The sequence below is a fragment of the Engystomops pustulosus genome, chromosome 2, assembly GCF_040894005.1.
Source record: "Engystomops pustulosus chromosome 2, aEngPut4.maternal, whole genome shotgun sequence".
Taxonomy (NCBI): domain Eukaryota; kingdom Metazoa; phylum Chordata; class Amphibia; order Anura; family Leptodactylidae; genus Engystomops; species Engystomops pustulosus.
Window position 1 is genome coordinate 124286800 of NC_092412.1, and position 22396 is coordinate 124309195.

Here is a 22396-nt window from a genome sequence, read left to right on the forward strand (position 1 = left end):
ATTCAAATCCCAATAATAGACAAACAATGTAACTTAACTACGGTAATAACACACAGTTCTGGTCTTTTGTATATTAATTTTTTATTTCCGTTTTTCACTCCTCTCCTTCCATATCTTGTAGATATTTTAGTTGACAAAGTTACATGTTTTCTTGTTGTATTTGGTGGTGGAATTGATCGCTGGTGCGTTCTCATGCTTCCTTAGTTACCAGCCAGTGCACTAGAAGCCGGAGATTCCAGGTAACTAAGGAAGCGTGAGATTGCACCAGCTAATGCATCCTTAGTTACCAGCAAATTCAACTTAAGTACAACCCTCCGGTCCCTATCTTGTACATAACTGCCTGTATTGCAGTACATTGTACATAGACTGTTATATATAAGCAGTATTTCTCAGAAGACTAATGCAACAGAATTATTTTGTAGAAAATACTGCCATAGAATTTTAGCAGGTGAGGGATCATATAGAAGGAAATTGGAATAATATGTTTAATACACATTAACCCATTGTGATAAACAAGCTGTAAGTTTACTTACTGCTTACCCTGATGCTCCCTGTCTCCTCAACTTCCAATGGCTCTCCTGATACCACAGAAAGGGATAACGGAGTGGTAAGTACAGGTTTCTTATTTACTGGTCCCTGCATAGTCCTTTTAGGGGCTATATAATAGTACTATATATTAATATTTGATCTACTGTATATAATATTTTTCACTGAGAAACCCCATTATTACAATTGGCAAATAATAATTAGTTAAATAAATGTGTACACAGTGTTACAAGTCCAGGGGTCCCTAGAAGAGCAGCAAGCTGGCTGCCATTGGAAACTCCCTTTTAAAGGAAACCAACCATTTGATTTCATACATTATGAAGCAAACATACCTTGAGAATGCTGTAGCTACATTAATTGTGAATCATATCTTGGTTAATCCCTTAGCCGAGTGGTTTTGCTGATAAAACAATTATAAAATTATAATAATAAAGCGGTCTCGCTCATTTGCCTGGCTCAGCGCTTTCCCTAGCACATTAGTTATACACTGCACCAGAGAATGATGCAATCCCTGGCTTTGTGCCTGAAAGCAGAATAATCAAATGCTGCACCATCCACCAGCTACTGTGTATGAGTGATCCAGTTTAGGTTGATTAGTCCTGTCTGGACTAAGCCCTGTGTGTAATACAAGCTCCTGTAACTTGTGCAATCAATAACAGGGATTAACAAAGATATGATCCTGCATCAGTGTAGCTACAGCATTCTCAAGGTATGTTTGCCTAATAATGCATCAAATCAAAAACTTTAACTAGTTTTGCTAAATCTCTCAACAAAAAAAAGGGATTACCACATTTCAGCTACATCATACTTCTCTAACATTCTTTAATACTGCTGATAGGTATCATCTGATTGACTTAGTGTATACTGTAAAGCATAGAGCAGACACACAGATAAGCAATCACTGATGACAAGCGAGAGCTCTAGGTAGGATGGAGATGAAGTGAGGACACTAAAGAGGAGACTTGGCCACGGTAAGTTACATTATTGTCTAGCAGCTTGACTGTGAAATCCTGAAATGATATACTCCTATTGTATGCATTAATTCCTCTACAGTTGGACTGTACTGCTGAAAAGAAACAGATGTGAAGACTAATACAGAATCATTCCTATGCTGACTGAATAATGTGATAGATCACAGACATACAAAAGGAAGAGAGCTCCATTAGGCACAACAGGTAGTAAAGCACGTCCAATTCTGTTCACACAATTCCTGTCTGTAAAATGTTCTTAATTTGCACAGGTTTAGCTGCATTTTCAAATACATACATGAGTATTCTCATCTGGGCATTGACACTTAATTGAATTCATCTGCCATTTACCGTATATACTGGTTTATAAGCAGAGTTTTTCAGCACAGAAAAAATGTGCTAAAAAACACCACCTCGGCTTATACACAAGTCTATTTAAAAAAAAAAAAAAAAAAACCCTTCCATACTCCCCTTCCGGCGCTGCCCAATGCTCCCAGCGGCTAACAAAGCGGGCATGTTGTTACACATGTGTTGCCTGCCACTTTGTTACAGACGAAGAGTTGCATGGAAAAGGAGCCGCAGGGAGCATCGGGCAGCGCCGGAAGGAGAGTATGGAAGTTATATATATTTATATAAAAACCCCCAGGGGGCTGCAGGGCATTTCATTACTAGGGACTCTGCTGCAGGGCATTTCATTATCTTATTACTAGGGACTCTGCTGCAGGGCATTTCATTACTAGGGAGGCCGCTATGTAAAGATAGGTGCCCATAAATGTAGCCACGTTACCAGTTATAAACAAGATAATCATCCTTGGATACAAGCATCTCTGCTGGAGGAATTGTACAAAAATAACACATAGTTATTGCATACAAAATGAAAAAGTTCCTGCATGTCCCACAGCTATCCTGTGGTAATAAACACTGACTCCATGAGGTCAGGCTCCTTAAGAGCGAATGTCTGTCCATAGCTTCCAGGGTATGGGGTGGTTGTATCCAAGGACATCCATCTGGTTTATAAGGGACAACATGGTGACATTTACGGGACATTATCCTCACACTGATAAAAAAAGAATTAATAACATCCAATGGAATAAACGTATCTACAAGGCAAATTAAATGTGGATACCGAGATGGGAATTCCCTTGTGTATCACCACTAAAGAAGCATGAACTATCACAGAAATTATAAATACCATGTATATTTGAGTATAAACTGAGATTTTAAGCACAATTTTTGTGCTGGACAAGCCTTTAAAATGAGGACTCTGCTGGACATGCCCTTAAGTGGGGGTCTCTTCTGGACATTTTATTTTAAAGGGGGACTCTGTTGGAAAATTTATTTTAAAGGGGGGCTCTGCTAGACATTTTATTGTAGTTGCTGCATTTTTCACCATAGGCCTATACTCTAGTCAATAAGTTTTCCCAGTTTTTTGTGGAAACATAGGTACCTCAGCTTATACGTTAAAATATTCGCTACTACAGTTAATACTAAATATTTCCACAGAACACAAAAAATATACGAGTTAAAAAATGACCAATACACAAACCAAACTAAATAATAAATTATAAAACAGACCCAGAAAAATAATGCATACCTCAAATCAGCCAATAAATACAAACTTCATACCAAATAAAATATAATAATAAATCATAACAATAATGTAAACCCCAGACAATGAATATTATTGTTAACACCCCCAACAAACATTTATTATAAATGCAGACCACAAATATAATGTTGACCCCAATGCAGAAAAGAGAGACCTGGAGTAATAAAAGATCAGACAGGCAGTGCAGACAAAAAAAAAATATCATAGACTCTAGATCAGATTAGAAAGTAAAAATGGAGAGCCCGAGAAAAGACAAGAAATAATGATACAGACCCAGACCAGACTTCCTATCACTTCTTTTCTGTGCTATCCATAACACCCAATGTTCTCACCACTCTGCTCCGTATCCGGACACTAGTGCATACTAGCAGCAAGACCTAGAGTAAGGTTGGAGAAGATTTGGGAGCAGTGGGTACAACTGATAAGTACTCCATAGTCCTTCCTTTGCTTCCAACATTCAATCATTGATAGAAGGGCTCATTGGTTACTTATGCTGACAGTGCCTGGCAAGATTATGTAGAGAAATCTATTTTTTGCTTAGGAAATTAAGTTACTGCATGTCCCACAGCTGTCCTGTGGTGATGAACACTGAATCCAGCTGGTGGGACACCTCAATAGCATATCTGTGGTGGGTCGTATCAAAGGACAACCATCTAGTTCCACTTTACCTCATGTTTTTTGTAATGTGTGTGTAAGTGTGGGGGGCACAATATTAGGTAATTCACCAATATACAGCTGTTATAAGTTCTGCACCAGTTTATAGATATGTAAATTGAATCCTTCTATGTTTTACCTAATCAGTCAGACATTCATGTCCATAAAATGGCTGCAGATCGAGGGTCCTGTGATCTCTAACTGTCCAAGAGCAATCGCTCTGCCAGGACCCAATTGGACAGGAGGCCTTAGTTTACATATAAAGAAAGCAATGCAGAAGTTTAAATAGATTGGTACATTGGTGAGTTACCTGTATCCTGCCCATACTAACACACACATTACAAAAAAAGGTAAAGTGGACAATACCCATTAAATAAAAACTCTCGGTTTGTAACACATCATCCTCAGTTTGGTGCACATACAATTTATAGTCTGAAAATTAGAGTAATAGATTTGCATCAATTTATAGATTTTTGGCGTCTCTGACCATTGATACCCATCAAAACCGAGTTGCAGGAAATTTAAAAGGCTGAATGGAAAACATTAAGATTTTGTAGTTTCCAGTAAGATAGGAATTTTATGTAATAAAACAGTAAAAGAACATACTATAAGAAGACTTTAAAATCTAGCAAATTGTAAATGGCTCTTCCAGCTTCTGCCTTAGGAATCTCAATCTGTATCATTACGGGCAGAATAGAGAGCTGTCAAGGCAGAGTAAAGTCTGCATAGATAAATGGCTAAAAGGGTGCACATCTGGTTTAAGGAATGTAGGGATCTGACTGCTGATCCTCTGTAATATGGAGACATATTAAATGCAGAAGGAGACTCGCTTAAATATAAAATATAACACTAAACAGGAAAGAATTTGTTTCAGCCTTAAAAAAACTAATTATATTTGAATGAGTTCTATAACAAAGCCAGTAATATAATAAAACAGTACTTGCAGCTCCCCAATGCTCTGGTTGTCTTCCAAAGCACAGGAAAAGATAGGAGGCGCCACTCAAGGATTCACTGCCCCCACCAGTGTTTCCTGTGATACACTCAGGAAATATAGTGCTACAGGCAGTGGTAAGTGGCCTTTTACCATGTTGCTGGCCCACTGAATTGCCATTTTCAATTACTGGAAACCTCTTTAAAAAAAAAAAAAATGATAAAAATGTACAACCAAGATAATAACAAACATTAAATAAGCAATCCAAGTGCACAGCAGTGAATTATTACAAAACAGAGCAGCTTAAGGCTATCCCTTATCTCTGCTTGGCACTGGAAACAGATAGCAGATGCCTATGTGAGGGTGCAGTCACACGTTCAGTTTTTCAGATGCAGTTTTTGAAGCCAAAAGCAGGTTTGGATCATAATGGGTTGAGACAAATAATTAAAAGGTGCTGCTCCTCCTCCTAATTTTACTCCATTCCAGGTTTGGGCATCACAACTGCATCTGAAAAACTGAACATGAGACTGCACCCTTATGCAGTCTATTAGGATTATATCATATGCAAGAATATGGACTAATTCAGAAGTCCCTAGCACAGAAATCCACTGTGACAATGTTAGGCGAGGACCCAACCTTGTATTGCTGGACTGAGCTCAGAGTGTTAGTTCAGGTCAGTGGTCGAGGAAATCCCTCCAGCATACAGAAAGGAGTTTCCCAGACTAAACTCGCTTCTAAGCAATTGGCTTTACATCCATTAGACAACTTTTGTTTAGATTTTAATTTAGCCTATGGAAAAGTAACTGAAAAAGTACAAATGTCAATATCTTATACTGATGGTCTATCCAAAACCTAGAGGGGATAGAAAACCCAGAACTAGTTAAAATTATTATACTTAGGCCAGATACTGTTTCCATGGATGGGAATGAAAACTACAGCACCAAACTGTTTAATTATTTGATTATTCGTATCACATATGTTTTGTTAGCCAAGATAGAACAGAATTAAAGTACAGCATTTCTTATAATAAAGGCAATTTTATACACAATCCCCAAGTGCTGCCTGATTCTAGACCATTAATAAGATTCTGGTCAGTATTAGGAAGCCAAAATCAGAAATGGATTCCAAATACAGAAAATGTGCAAATCTTTCCATTATACTTTCACTCTGTTGGACCCACTCCTGGTTTTGGCTTTCCTGTACGAATGTTAAACACTAAACATAACACAAAACTAAATACTTCTATTTGAATCTTGCCCCCAAAAAGATTCCTAAAATGTTATCCTGTGCCATGCTTCTTCTAGAAGAGACACTGCAATGAATTAGCACTGGATTAGAAGCAGAGTCTTTATCCAGATGTTGCACTCATACAAGACTTATGGAATGACAAGTCTAAGAGAAATATAGCAAAGGGTAGCTGCATGATTTCTATTACAGAGCAGTTTGGGTTAAGTATCTTCTATTCTCTATGAACTTGTAAAATGAGGTGTGATCCCAGCCTTGCCCGACTCTGCAGATGTGCTGTGTACTTAGGCAATCATCTTGAACTCACTCTTCCACACCCAGAATCTGAAACCACTAAACCCAATTTGTTTCTTTTCCAAGTATAAATGATTGATGTTATTTTGGACAGAACATCACAAGGTTTCTATACAAGAGCTGTGAATGCTCACAGGGCTTTCTTCATCAACTAAGTATTTTACTATTGCTTCAGTAACTTGGCATTTGCACGTGTCCAGTTAATCTGTCAAAAACAGAGTTGAGACACTCATTCGGGGATTTTCCCATTTTAGTAAAATAGTGGAATTTTACATAGTTCATGGGAAAAGCTTGATGTATAGCATTCATGTTGCAAGGTCTATTTTGAAATAATTTCAGGGACACTTGATTAAGAGCTTCATTGAGCCTTTGATACTTTTTTGATACTGGAAAGCTTAGGGTGCTTTCACATAGTGCGTTCTTAGACCGTTTTTAAACGGACTGAAAACGCATGCGTTTTGTAGATTTACCATGCGTTTGGCTGGCTTGAATCTGTTAATCTTCATTTCTAGAAGTGTAGTCAGCTGTGAAATGGATTAAAACCAGCCAAACACATGGTAAACATTAAAAAATGCATACGTTTAACCCCTTCCGGACCTCTCGGCATGGCCCCATTTTTCAAATCTGCTCAGTGTCACTATAAGTGGTTATAGCTTTGGAACGTTATAAGATATCCAGGGGATTTTCAGATTGTTTTCTTGTGACATATTGGGGCACATGTATCATAGTTTTTCAGCTACCACTTTTTCCAAGTTTCCTGTAGTTGGCCAACGTAATCATTGCAGGGTATATTAAGGTTTTCCATTTGTGATACATGTCATTAGTTGCCTGTTTAGTCTCACTTTTGCGACTTTTTGAGGTGTGCACCTTTTTAGTACCAAATAGTAGTTTACCAAAAGTAACTCTGGGTCTAGCATGCTCTGTTTTGGAACTTATTAGGTAGCTAGAATGGGACAATTTCAGAGCCCAAAAGTCGCACAAGTTGAACAAACATCTGGGTTACAAAGATAAATACAGCACACTTCATCAAGTACTTGAGGCAGATAACTTTGGTACGCTCCTTGATTCTGCACCTAAAAAGTATCAAACTGTGAAAGATCTCACAAAAAATTGCACAAAAAAGACAGCAATAGGAGTGATACATGTCCCCCATTGTACTTCAAACAGTATATAGCCAGTGCCTGTCCCCACAGTATATGGTGAGTGCCTGTCCCCCTATATAGCCAGTGCCTCACCCCACCCCGTACATAGGCAGTGCCTGCGCCTCTAGTATATAGCCAGCAGCCCCATGCTCCAGCCTTTAAAAAAACCTTGCGCGGTACCGTCGCACAAACCATGACCTCAGCCGCTTGCTGACATCACAGTGTGTGCTAATGACGGCACACAAACAATGATGTCGGCAAGCGGCTGACATCATGGTTTGTGCGATGGGACCGCAGGAGCTAAAGATGGAGCTAAAGATGGAGCTAAAGATGGAGCTGAAGACAGAAGAGGACCAGTGGAAAGGTGAGTACAGTTTTTTTTCTCATTGACTCGAGTATAAGCCGAGTAAGGGTTTTTAAGCACATTTTTTGTGCTGGAAAACTCTGTTTATACCCGACTATATAAGGTATATTATTTTTAATTCTATGGGTTGCCAAGATTACAAAAATACCTACATTAATTTAGATTTTTTAAATTTTTTTCCCCAATTTTACTGGAGAAAATGTTAATTTTAGCATCACCATCTTTCCAAATACATAACTCTTATTTTTCAGCTGACGTGAAAATACCAAATATGTGTGTGTGTGTGTGTGGGGGGGGGGGGGTGTATTTGTGTTTATACTTTATTAAGTGCTTGTATAGGAAAGTGACATTTTAGGGAAATACATTTATATGTATTTAATTTTTATTTATTTTAATGTTTTAAACTTTACTTTTTTTTTTTTTTAAACTTTTTTACTTGTACCAGCTTGAACTTAAACCAGCCATGCTCTGATCACTGGATTAAGTTTAATACACTGCTCTACAATACTAATTCACTGTAGAGCAGTGTAAACTGCCTGGCATGCGCAGGCATGCTCAGACATTTTATAGTCAGACCCAGAAGGGATCTGACTGCCGAAGACATCGGGCAGCCCTGGGACAACCGCTGTTTCTGGTGTGGGCTGAGTTCATGAGCCAGTGCAGTAATAAAACGTCCCCATGCGGGAAGTAATAAAATGTCCCAGTGCGGGAAGGATCTTCCCACAGGGACGTACTGTTACAACCAAGTGCGCAAAGGGGTTTAAAAATGGGCAAAGAATGCACCGTGTGACAGCACCCTTAGAAACATTCCAATACGAGGGTCTCTGTTGTGGGGAGGACTGAGGGACTATGCTGTCTTAGGGTTTCCCTATCTAGTAGCTATTAGAAACTGTTGGGACCTTTACTGCTCAAGGGATTAGATGTGTCCGGCCAGTGAATCTTCTGAATAAGTGAGCAGAGCAGGAACTGATGTCAAGGACATCACATCAGCTATTAATGTATGTCATATTCACATTTACACGGTGGCCTTAATTGACTGTCTCCAGAAGGAGAACTTTTACTTCCCGACCCTAATCAGATGCCTCTCACTTAGCCAAACCAGTTCCCTACGCTGTACTAAGTAGACCCAACCAGGTCAACCTGCTCTGTTGATAACCATCTGCACTCATTATAAGATGAACTTTACGTTGTTAATTCTATCATTGAATGTAATATGCATTCTGTCTTAACACCGAATAGAGCTTGCTTTTCTGTCACATATTGCTTTCTTTACTTTTTAGCATTATTTTGGGTAACTTTACCTATGTACATTGTCCTGGGCCATGATTGCTGCACAGAAATCCCAAACATGGCTCATCTTTCCTCTACTCACCTCACTTGCCACAAAGAACAGTAGTGGTGCTTCCTCATCTTTGGCTTTATATTGTTCAATAATTTTTTCTGCTATAGGCTGAACCAGCTGTTTTGCTGCTTCGGACTCTCCTTCATCCTCAGAGTCTAAAAGATATAATGGGTAAATTAAGATTACAAAAAACAATCCAAGTACTAGAATTATTTACCTCAGTAGTATTCCTACATTAAATCTCATTAACATTAATCTTGGAGTAATAGCACAAAACACAATAAAATCATATAATAAAAGCACAACAAACATATGGTGGTCTCTTGTGAAAATACTTTTTGCCACATATGGAACTGAACCGTGCATTCATTTGACCAATCTGTAGTGATGCCATTCTGATAATTTATACCACACCTGCTTTATATTGTTTGTTAGCATTCCACTCCAAATAACAGCTTCTATTTTTTATTTGCAAGGAATAAGAGTTGTCAGGTCACTAGCAGGTCTGCCAGGTCTGCTTAGGGAGGCCCCGCCCACACCCTGGGATTTTGCACTGAGCAGCATAGAGAGTAATAGGAGCTACAACAGCAATAAGACTGAGTAAAAATGTAAAGTAAGGGGTTAAAATGATCTTTGTGTTAACATCACTAGGAGATTGAAATATGAGAATTTCCTTTTGTGGGAAAACCCCTTTAATTAAGCAACTGTATTAAAGTACAGGTGGCCCCCGAGTTAAGGTCAACCGACTTACAGATGGACCTCCCTGCCCACTGTAACCTCTGGTGATGTTTTCTAGATGTTTTTCTTTTGTTCCAGGCTGCAACGTTCAGCTGTAAGGTATCTGTAATTAAGTTTTATTGATAATCCTTGTTCCCATGACAGCACATAAATGTGAAAATCCAATAGTCATAGAGCCAAAAAAAAAATTGTCTGGTGTTACAATTCTAAAATCTACCTGTTCCAACTTGCAAACAAATTCAAATGAAGAACAAACCTAAAAATCCCATATTCTACGTAACCCAAGGACTGCCTGCAGTTCATTAGATTACATATAATAGAGCAGATTTAGTGTGGAATAATTCTGGTGCAATCTGCCTTTTACAACAATTATTTACAGTTTTAGAAGCTTTTAGAAAGCTCAAAAAATGCACCCAAATTTTGATGCCAACAAATAGGTGGTGTCTAAGGTTAAATTAGGTAGTTTTAAATAATTGAAAATGGTAAAATCTAACTTTTACTTTTAGAAGGTATAAGTAAATCTGCTTCAAAAAGTCCTGTAGAAATTATGTAGAGAAAACTGTGCTTATTCCCTACTTATTTGCTCCCAGCTGTCTATAGAAGATTGGAGTATTGATACACTACTTGGACACACAGAAAATAGTTCTATGTATATTTAATAGTAATAAAACACAATATAAGGCCAAGGGTAAAAGGGGTGGGGGTGAGGTGCTGGAATTATTTATTGTACTCTTTCAGGGTGATTTAGGACACTAAACCACTCCCAGGTTCTTTACATGTTTCCATAAAAAAAATGTTACTGTGCATTGGGGCAAATGAAGCCGGCATAGTACAACTTTGCAAGAGCATACACAAGGAGGCGTATTATCCCAGCTTCACTTCCCACTAAAGCTAGAGGGGGCACTAGGATCATAAAATGTGAGTTCAATGTGCCTCAACAGACTCACAGTAGGCAAGTATAAAGGTTTTTTTTTTCATTGAGGCCACAGAAAACTTTCATACTGGTCAATTGTGGACCTTAAACCACAAGTCCATAAGGACCTGTTGGTGATTTAGGGTCCCAAAATCGACAGGTTCTCTTTAAGTGTTCCTATAGCTGGTCAAACGGGGAGGGCAGTGTTAAATGATGTCAAGTGACCACATGAGAGAATGATTGTGCACTTCCAAAATGTAAAAGGCTACGGAAAAATCCTGTTCTGCACAATGATAACTTAATAAACAAGCTCATTAACTGAAATAATAACAGCTCTTGTCTGACATGGGCTTTGAAAGTTATCCATAAACAGTACTTTATAGTGTGGGATCTAGCACTCAGCAGGGAAACAGGAAACAAGAGAATCATTTCCCTTCCCAGGCAAAACAGCCATCGCCTTCCATGAATTAATAACTGACCACACAAAGGAAAGAGAATGTGACTCCCCTTGCCCTGTTTAGTAGGGAAAAAAAATTGTAACCATGGAGACCCAGACGAGATTGAGATAAACACATATAGAAAACAAGGAAGCAGTTTGTACAAAGCACAAAAATGCCACAGTCCCTGCCAATGTGGGAGGTTTACAGGCTTAATTCAATGTACCAGATTATTGTCACATAGGATTCTATCAGCGAGTAAAATTCTGTGACAGATGCGGTCAAAGTAATTTCCAAAACACAGTTCTCAACTTGTCGTTTCATTCCCCAGCCATTGTGTTTTGTACACACGTTCACCAGTGAGGGAGCTATTCCCATGTCCACCTTATCGGAGTCCATAGGGAAAGGTAAAACTAGCTACAAACTAGCCTACAGTCTCGGTATATTTAAAATCTGCATTATACTATCATGGAAATGACACTGTAAAACGGCTTTTAGAATTAAAGCCATGTGGGAACTGAATACAGAGGTTGCTTGCAAGCAACACCTATGCATCCTCTGTGGAATAGGCTACTGGAAACTGTAATCTAGCTGCTTCCTGAGAGTCATGGCAAACACAATGGGGCAGATTTATCAAGCTGTCTGAAAGTCAGAATATTTCTAGTTGCCCATGATTGAAATATTCTGGAAATATTCTGACTTTCAGACAGCTTGATAAATCTTCCCCAATGCGTTCACCTTGGGACAATCCTCATATGTTGCATTACCACTGTGATGCAGACAGGTCAATGGTAGGAGGTACTGCAATATGTTCAAAATAAGTTTCAAATATTCACAATTTACATAAAGGAATTAATGACAACAACATTATTGAGTTTTGCAGAGAGAAGTTCTTAAGCATAATATTAATAAATGAAAATAAAAAAATAGCGTGTGTTACTAAATAAAGAAGAAGGTCAGAATAAAGGTCAGAAGTTTTCTTGTAGAAACACCACACATCCTTTGTTGTATAGTATTGATGCTAATAGATCGTCAAGTAAATATAAGTAAGCAGTTGTACCAAATATAGTGCATGGACAGATTCCTTTAAGGGGTATTCCCATTACAATAAATGTATGCAATTCTTTTTATGATCTAAAGGTATACAAGTTTCCAATATATTTTCTGTTTCAATTTCTTACAGTTCTCTAGATCTCTGCTGGCTGTCATTCTATGGAAAGCTTCTATGTTTACTCAACGCTATAAATCAGGTCAGACAACACGAACAGCAGATATTGACAGAATTGTTCTACCTCTCCAAGGAATCTTTATAGTAAGAGTGAGATATAAATACTCCTTCAGAATAACTACATCTTTGTCCAGGTTGTAAGGTTGGGTTACATATGACCGCTGTGGGTGAGAAATTTCAAAGAAAAACAGATGCCTTTCGATTTGGGTCATCTACTAAAGTTCTGGTTTTGTTGTGTGAACGTCGTTGCACGCTTTAAAGAGGCATCTGCATCGTACTGGTCAGCATTTTTGAAAATTGCTTTCCATGTTATGCAAAACAAGCCATCAAAATGTGTGAAACTTTTCGATGAGAAGGCAAGAGGCCAGGAATCCTCCTATGGTTAACGGCATCATGGCTGGATGGAAGCATTGTTTGTCATGTCTCCATAGTTAGTGTAAACTGGTTCCCAGGGTTAACAGAGAAAGATCTTACAAGACATGCTATCCACTGCATATGTAACAATTTGTCATTTACAGGGATCCTTCAGCATTGACAATGCTCCGATAAGTGTGCTTATCTACATGTACTTTTAATTGTCATAGATATTGTACTAGATGGTGGTGCTCTATACTGGTGTACAACTTCAATAGAGAGGCCGGGAGAAGTGCAAGTAACACGTAACACAAATGTTTCCAACAAAAGGAAAAGCCTGCTCACAAATGTCCAAACTCTATATGTATTTTCATTTTCTAACAGAGTGACATTCCATTTTATTGTTTCTACCTGTCATAACTGCTGCATATGCATAAAAAGCTGAAATGAGTACCACAGACAATACCATTTGATTCACACAATCTGTGGTAGCATTCTGCTCTGCTTTATGTCACTTATATATTGACTCATTGATCTGACTTTCAGCTTGGTACTTTGGAGGGATTAGATTCAAGTACCAAAATAATTGACCATTGATATAGAAGCAGCAGAGCTTGTCTCTGTTAAACAACAGGACAGAAAAGTCAACATTCCATTATAGTGCATGTATCTAATATGACCCAAGCAGCATTAGCTCTAGGCTAAACACTATACATGACCATTTGTAGTTCTTCCACATAAATGTCTAGCATTTACATAGGGAACTTGCTAATTTTATTCACAAGAAAGAGCGATGAGAGATTATGAACAAGAATCATTATTCTATAGTGAATACAAGTATTTACAGAAAAGATTCTCATTCCTGGTAAGGATAATATACAGTTATGTACACACATTATGATTTTACTGATAAGGACATATTCTGGTCATTAAAAGATCTTAAAATAAGCAAAAACAGAACCTCAAATATACAACACAAAACATATTCCACTGGATTAACATTGTTTACCATCTTCCGAAAAGTGGACTACCCAACAATTTCAACCCGAAGTCAGATGCTTAGAGAATGAAAAGTTGCATCTGAATACAAATGTACCATAATACTATTGGATGAAGAGACCAAGTTGAATTATTTGGCCATAATGCACAACACCAACAGTGCAGTCATTGAGTTGGCCTAGAATTCATTTGAATACGTTCGTATTCTAGAGTGGTCTAGTTAAGATCTAGACCAAAACCTAACTGAAAAACTGTGGAGTAACCTCGTATTGTCATCTAGACATTCACATTTAATTGAATTCACCTGCCATGTACAATTGGAGGTTATTAAAAAAATACAGTATATACCTGTGTAAAGATAATTTCCTTTAAATTTAGCCATGTTGTCACTTATAAATGAGAGATTGTTACGAACACCGCTGCCTGAGTTATTGAACAAAGAAAGAAATAGTTTTTCATATGAAATGTCCGGAAGTTACTGCATGTCACACAACCATCCTGTAGTAAAGAAAGCGGAATCCAGGTGATCAGGTTCCTCAATAGCACATGTGTGGCCACCACTGCCAGAGTACGGGGATGGTGGTATCCAAGGACAACAATCCAGTTTCTAAGGGACAACATTGCTACATTTATGGGTAATTACCTTCACACAGGCACATTTTTTAATAACATCTAATTGAAGAAATGTCAGGCAAATTAAATTAATTGTGAATGTCCAGATGAGCTATGTATAACTGAATGCTTTCAATCAATTATCTGAAGCTGGTTCTACAAGCTATTGATTCATTGCAAGTACTTTGTTCCTTCCATTTTGGCTTCCCTTTTTGATAAATAACTAATAACATGTTGGCGTCTTTTGTTCATTATCTGAGGTTTCTGAGGTTTATCAATGCACTAAGTCCAGCTACAATTCTAGAATATAAAAGCATTTTCCACAGTCCTGCATAATTACCCAACTCTCCAGGGCATCTTCCTAACACTCGGTGCAACTTTCTTTGGTTAGAACTGCTTGTATAGATCCAATACATCAGGCTAGTTTTCTAGACAGCGCATTGCATTGGCAGTTTAAACTTATGATTTTATCAACATTTTATTTCCATACCTACAAAAAGAACAAGGCAGGGACCCTCATTCAGCTGAACGGCATTTAACTCTGTGAGTTCCACAACAGGTTTAGGGTGCCAGGGAAACTCTTTACAGTTAATATCATGAAGAACTTCCACTCTCCCTTGTCGTGTTATGACCTCTCCTTTTGGATCTAATATAATAAGATTTGGAATGCCTGCCAAAAAAGAAAATCACATTATGTTCAATAAAATCCCAGTAAAATTGAAAGACAAAACCAAGTATTATATATGCAATGTAGCACTTACGTAAAAAGTTTATATTGTCAGGAAGTGAAAAAACAAACTATGCATAAAGTGAAGAAAAAGAAAACATTTTCTAGTTTGAATAAAATTATAATTCAGTCAGGGTGTCCATTCCTCTTCTCTTAAAAGAGCACATTATTAAATGTTAAATACAGATTCCAAAATTTGGAGGAGAAATAATTAACAGTCCAAAGAGGATGATTTTCCAGAACAAGTCTAGTCCAGAATACCCACAGGATCAAACAAACAAAAAGTACAGTATCAAGTCCATGTAGACCATGTTGGTTTTGAGAACAAATAAGTGATCATACACAGAGATATTTAGATACACGGCTTTAGTTACAAATCTGAATGAAAAAAAATAAGTTTACATAATATTTTGGAATGCTACACAAGCCTGGTCTGAATGTAATCACATGGTTAACCCACATATACAATAGAAAATTTGTTACCACAGAATGATTCAGAGCAGACGAGTCTATGCTCAAGCATGTCGGGCAATGTGCTTACAGCAGGATCTCCTAAGCTTCTTTAATACTAATTTATGATCTCATGTAAAGCTACTACATCTACGGTAATTTGTGCTTTTACAAACCGTTTCTAATCCCCATAAAATAAACCTTACAAACAGAAAACATTGCACTTAACCACACTGCTGCAAACAATATCACACATCTTATGTGAGGAAATGTATACGTTCAATAGATAATGCCATAAAATATGCTGTTCACCATGGACTGGCAAATAAACTTCTCTTAAAATAATGTATCATATTTCTGCATTCTTCCATTTTTCTTCCATAAATAAATAGTGCAGGTGATAATAGTAAATTTTGTTATAAAATAAATTTTGATATTTTATTAAAAGAAAAAAAAAAACATTTTTCCAGTTTTCTCCCCATTCCTTCACCAGTGGACCTCTACACAGAGTGTACACAGATAAGAAGTTGCAAAATGTGCTTATCTGTGTGTACCTAGAAGCTTCAGCAACCTTTCTTTATCTGTCAAAGTGTAAAACTCAAGGTGTCCTCCTGCAAGCAGTCTTATGTGATGTGCTCCCCCTGAGGTAGGTAGCTGATGCACAGACTTTCAGGAGGTGCTGCCCTCAATCCAATATATATGATTGTATGAGGAACCATGGCTGTGAAGTCGGAGTTGGTGACCATTTTGGTGTTGTCCGTCATGATCTCTGACTCTCCAGCACTTTATGGTTATCACATGCTCCACAAGCCCACAACATGACAAAAGCACATGGGATGTGTACATCAGAGAATATAGTCACTATACTAAAGAACCTGGCTCCCTGCCAACGTCCACCTGAAGTCCTGAGGGCTGGGATTCACACAAAAAAAATCCCGCCATAATATCATTTAATTTTACAAGGACAGTAATGTATTCATTTATGCTTGATAAAATTAGAAAAAACCCCTCAAAATTAGGTGTGCAGTTTCTCTCTAGTAATTCTATTCTCTACATAGTTGGGCAAAAATAGCAATTTTTGGTGTTTATTTATGCTACTTTTTTTTACAGAGTTCACCCTGTGGGATCAATAGAGATTTTATTGTATAATTATGTTGCAGACTTGCCAATACCAAATATGTGGGTGCTCATATTCACTTTCTGTAGAAGGCATTTTTAATTGGGAATGGGATATTTATTGGACTTTTATTATAATTTAATGATTTATTTTTTTTACTGTAAATGATTCCGGCTATTTGCGCCGCAGCCTTTGCGGATTGCACATGCAACAGGCCACATTTCCAAATGTACATGTATGCCAGAATGCGTTAAGGCATTTGACTATTTTGGAAAGTGTTAAAAGGACATCTACTTGTGCTCTCAAGCCAAAATCATATCTAACAAGACCTGCTGTTTTATAGACGTTTCGATCCAGTCACCTAGCACCACAACTTGTCCTTTACCAAGATTGATAAACTCCCTTAGCTACAAAACAGTGTACTCACCTTGAATTCCATATAATCTGTTAAGCCGTGACCTTCTTGCCTCATCAATATATGGAACAGCCAACCAAGGCATTTCACTAAAATACTGTTTAAAGGATTCTTCAGATCTGAGGAAAGAAAAGCAAATCTAATCTTACTAGTGTTCTGAGCAAATGCATTAATTTTGTCATATGGCAACCAAATTAACAACCCCAGAGAAAATTAAAGGTTATTGTCTTCTTGGCAAATATAAGTTAATTCAATGGAGGAAATATCACATTGGGCACTAAAATAGCCTTTTTTTGTTGAAAAATTGCCATTTTCACTCTGCACCAGTCATTGTGCATTACTTTCTGGAAAGCATCTGTGGGGTCAAAATGGGTATTTTCCATAATGGGGTAATTCTTTATGTATTTCCACTAGCCTTGCATCTCAGGGGGTCTGCAAATGTGACATAGCATATGAAAACTATTCCAGTAAAATGGTAAATAGCCAAGTAGGTCTATTTCCCTATCGAGACCTGCTGTTTGCCCCCTACAAAAGTTTCTAAACAGTTATATTGGTATTTCTGCATTCAAGAGCAATTGTGTAACAATCTGTGGGATTCATTTTCCTCATTAACCCCTTAGAAAAATAAGGTATAATAAGGTATATTGGAAAAAATTAGCATCTTTAATTTTTACAAGGCACTGCTGATCAATTGTTTGTATTCAATCGTTCAAAACACTAGTGGTGTTCAAATTTCACCCAACCAAAATTCCTTAAAAGTTGTAGCTTCCAAAATATTGTTTTTATTGTTTTTGTATCACTCCCACCTCCCTCATGCAGACTTGAGCTTGCTTACTTGCTTGCAACCCTGGGTCAGCTCAAGTTTGCATGAGGGGATGAGGAAGAGTGTGCAGATAATGATGATCACTCCATGACTTGATGCAGTGTGCTTGCAGGGAGCCAGGTATACTTTTCTCAACTTTTTAACATGAGTTAACACAAGGTTAATTAAAAAAGTAGATTGAGAATTAGTATTTAAAAGGCTATGGGAACTTGTCATTAGATAAAATATGTGAAATCTTGATGGCAGATTTGCTTTAAGGCCTGGTGAGCAGGCTCGCTAACCAACACACGTGCATTAAAGAGGACCTGTCACCCAATTTATCATCATACTAAAGTAAGCAGCTCCTAGTGCTTGAACAAACGCCGCAGTGTTAGAGTGATAGCGTTACCGGAAACCTCCAGTAACGCTATCTAACACTGCGGCGGGGTACAGTGTAATTGTCGGACAGCTCGCAAAGCTGTCCGAGGTAATCATGGGGAGGCGGGGTTGAGGCGTGGCTAGGGGCGGTGACTTTCGCTTGACGCGCGGCAGTCACTGTCGGCCTATGGAGCGAGTGGAGCGGTCCGATGATTACACTGTACCCCGCCGCAGTGTTTGATAGCGTTACCGGAGGTTTCCGGTAACGCTATCACTCTAACACTTCTGCGTTTGTTCAAGCACTAGTGCCGAAAATTTAGGTGACAGTTTCTCTTTAAAGGGAACCTACCACCACAAATCTACCTATAAAGGTAGATTGGGTGGTAGGTGGATCAATGGGACGTGAGGATAGCCCTTTTAAGGGCTAATCCTCACGTCCCTGCACTTTTTTAATAACTTTAATTTGGTATTTATTCAAATTTACTTATGCGGCTACCGGGGCGTGGAGTAGCCGCATATGAGATTACACGAGGCGGCTACTCCACGCCCCGGTAGCCATTTTACCCCTCCTACTCACCCATCTTCGGCGCGCAGCTCCGCGTAGCTGCGCGCCCTCGTCCGGCGATCCTGCCGTCTGCGCATGCGCAGAAGAGCAGGCCCGCGCCTGTTTCGGAGTTGTGACCGCGCAGGCGCGGGCCTGCTCTTCTGCGCATGCGCAGACGGCAGGATCGCCGGACGAGGGCGCGCAGCTACGCGGAGCTGCGCGCCGAAGATGGGTGAGTAGGAGGGGTAAAATGGCTACCGGGGCGTGGAGTAGCCGCCTCGTGTAATCTCATATGCGGCTACTCCACGCCCCGGTAGCCGCATAAGTAAATTTGAATAAATACCAAATTAAAGTTATTAAAAAAGTGCAGGGACGTGAGGATTAGCCCTTAAAAGGGCTATCCTCACGTCCCATTGATCCACCTACCACCCAATCTACCTTTATAGGTAGATTTGTGGTGGTAGGTGCCCTTTAAGCTGGGTTGCATTTGCCCATATTATTCCAGCGCATGTACAGTAGCCATTTACTGCTAATTAGAGGTGACCAGGCTCACTGCGTGATCCTAGCACATAAACCTTTCTATCTCAAGAAACAGGGGAAGCGAACATCATTTTTAGTCAGAAGTTGACCTCATGACTACAGAGCCTTTCCACCACATAGAATGGTAATCATAGAAGCCAACAGGGGCGGACTGGCCATAAGACCCTTTGGGAGAAATCCCGACTCGTTTCGGGGAGGTCCTGGGGCGCTCGGAGACTGGTGGGGCCGATGGGAAAACAAAAAAACCATGAACTCACCTTTCGAAGCTCCGACGCTACTTGATCCAGACCGGCCGGCGATGACAGCTCAGTACGCGCCGGCTTCGCACAGAATATGACGTCGGCTGCTTGCTGGCTGGCTGGCTATATACTAGGGGGGGGGGGGGGGTTTGCTGGTTGACTATATACTGGGGGAGTGGGAAGGGCTGCCAACTAGTAATAGTTATAGTAGTTATAGTCTTGTACATAGGGGGGCATTATTACAGTAGTTATATTCTTGAACATTGGGGCAGTACATAAAATGCAGTATTACAATATATTTTACTTAGGGGCAGTATTATAGTAGTTACATTCTTGTTTATCGGAGAAGGTATTGTAGTATTTTTTTTAGTGTATATATAAGGCAGTATTAAGTTGTGTTCTCTTGAAAAGAGGAGCTATATTCCTGTATAAGGGAGGCAGTATGAGGGTCTTTCTCTGCGATGTACGTGTTGGCCGCATCACATGGCCACGCCTACTTGTTTTGACCCTGCCCACAGAATGGGGCCACTTTAACAGTTTTTTCCAGGGCCACTTTAAATTCCCAGTCTGCCCCTGGAAGCCACCCACTATATTCATTCTGATTGGTTGACATCCTGATCTTTGAGTATCACAGAATATATATCCAACTGGTTGCCATATGCACACATAATGATATTGTCTGCTAATACTTACAAAATGCCCTGTATATGTGAAACAGGTGCATGCTTCCCAATAGCTGCATGTTGTGCTTGTGTAATGTACATCTACAACCAGTTTTAGAACTTCATTAGATTACAAATCATCTTTCCTGTCTCAACAGGTATGGCACCAATGCACAATTACAGTATTCTACAATGCTATAAATAAGGAAAAGGCTGGGCTTCAGGCACACTGTAAACTGAAAACTGAGCCAGAACATACAAAGACCAGTGAAGTTGTCACTATTGCATTTCTGTACAAACCAAGGAGGCTTGAATTACTGTGAAATAAAACTCCCATGGGGCTTCTGTGAATGTTCTAATAATAAAGAAAACATTGCAACAAAAACAAAAAAAATACTAAAATGTACAACATATTGTCTGAATATATCCTTCAAAATACACAAAACTGCTTTCTATGCCATACAGAACATAAATGGTCAGTGATATGAGAAAAAGTTATTTAATTCTGAATTTTGAGAACTAATTCGTTATCCTGTAATAAAAACCCCTTATAGTATATGTTAAAAATATGAAAAGAATTCTAAAGACATTTTTAGATTTAAAAAGGGAAACGGCAAAAAAGAGTAAACCGTAAAGAAAGAGCACCCTTACCTGTCCGCACTAACTAGAACAATTTCAAACTTTTGCCCCAGCTCCTTAATTTTTCGGTAAGATTCCACCAACACTCTGGTCAGGCTTCGACATGGAGGACACTGAAATGTTATCATATAAATGTACTTAAAACTGTTATCCACTTAAGGGACTGATATTAATAACATATTCAACTAAAGCATTCACTAAAAGTGCAAGGATGGTGCTTTCCAGGTTTTACGTAAAGATAACTTTCACAAATGTGAAGGAAACCGTACCATAAGGCATTAACTATTACATATATTTTATATAGCTTTAGGCTGCTTTCACATGAACGTGTGAAAACAGCAGTATGCTGTTCCTACCGTATCCTTGCAGTACAGGTAGCATACAATCCCATGCATTTTAATGGACAAAACGTCCATCCATCTTGATTCTCCACCGTATTGTGTCCGTGAAAAAGATAGAGCTTGAATTCTGCACTTTTCCCTTATGTATTGGGGAAGGATGAGCAGCACTCAACCCGCTTCTGTCAGGCGCACGGCCAGGGCATGCATACGTTTGTGTGAAAACAGCCTTAAAACTATTATCACTTTATAGGCCTTTTTTTACAGTATGTCTTCATTGGGCTTCAGTCCCAACATCGCCATGACCATACCAATGGAAATAAAGATATAAAAGTTAGTTGCTTATTGCCTTGATTCCAGCACATCTGTGAATATTATGTGAAAGTGGCAAATCATTTTATTATGTATAGACAACATATTTTTTGTGGTTGAAACTTTTCTGCATTTCAGTAAGCATTTACTATAATACATTTAAAACATTTAAAAATTCATGTCAAATAACCCAAACTGCTGTTCAGATGGGAGTCTACAAATCCTTTCAAATTGAAAAGATGAACATGTATCATAAAATACAACTGCGTTTCTTTAATCTCTAATCAGATTGCTAATACATATGGATGTACTTACCCAATGTGCAGAAAAATATACACCAACATAAGAGCCTTCCAGTGTACTACTATCCTGGGACTGGCCATTGTTCCTGAGCAGAGGACCAGCAATAACTTCACTGAAGGGCTTTGGACCCCAAGGGAACTCTAAGCCTGTGTAAAACACCAATCACAATTGAATTCAGATTTAGTAATAACATTATGTAACTGAACTAAGAAGGACTATCATTTTGTAAAGTACTGTACTACAATAGATTTTGATGAATATAAGTAGTACATTTTCCGTTGTCATAGCAATGAACCATTTCACAACTGTCATATGGCTATATATGTCCTAATTGTACATAATGCCACAGATAGCAGGTGTCTAGATGTCTAGATGTCATGCCATTTTGAATAAATTTTAAAGAAAATACGGTAATCTTCCATTTAATATCATTCAAAATCATTGGGTTCTAGATGGCAGAGAACCAGAGATATCCACTGTTTAAGTTGCAGTCAGAAATTTGATTTTTATATCTATCCCCCACTCCTTACGGAAACCAACAGAACTGTATTTCT

The 22396-nt window shown here is 38.6% G+C and overlaps 1 protein-coding gene and 1 long non-coding RNA gene across 6 annotated transcripts in view; one reads left to right on the plus strand and one right to left on the minus strand.

The window, feature by feature from the left end:
* The window catches only part of NXN (nucleoredoxin), a 98147-nt gene that overhangs the window by 7596 nt on the left and 68155 nt on the right, over positions 1–22396 (minus strand). For 2 of the 3 annotated variants that reach the window (XM_072136253.1, XM_072136254.1), the window contains exons 3-7: positions 21855–21988; positions 20902–21002; positions 17098–17204; positions 14867–15046; positions 9126–9250 (exon numbers count right to left, since the gene is read on the minus strand). In XM_072136253.1, the coding sequence (XP_071992354.1) occupies positions 9126–9250; positions 14867–15046; positions 17098–17204; positions 20902–21002; positions 21855–21988 (647 nt within the window). The remainder of the gene's footprint in view (positions 1–9125; positions 9251–14866; positions 15047–17097; positions 17205–20901; positions 21003–21854; positions 21989–22396) is intronic. The other variant, XR_011853189.1, reaches the window with a different exon arrangement.
* Positions 1353–20647, plus strand: LOC140118397 (uncharacterized). 3 transcript variants are annotated; one of them, XR_011853192.1, is made up of 4 exons: positions 1353–1517; positions 1600–1721; positions 12367–12433; positions 20409–20647. It is a non-coding gene; the product is annotated as an uncharacterized lncRNA (long non-coding RNA). The 3 variants fall into 3 exon arrangements; XR_011853190.1 differs by lacking the exon at positions 20409–20647 and adding an exon at positions 16047–16161; XR_011853191.1 differs by lacking the exon at positions 20409–20647 and having other exon boundaries at positions 12367–12578.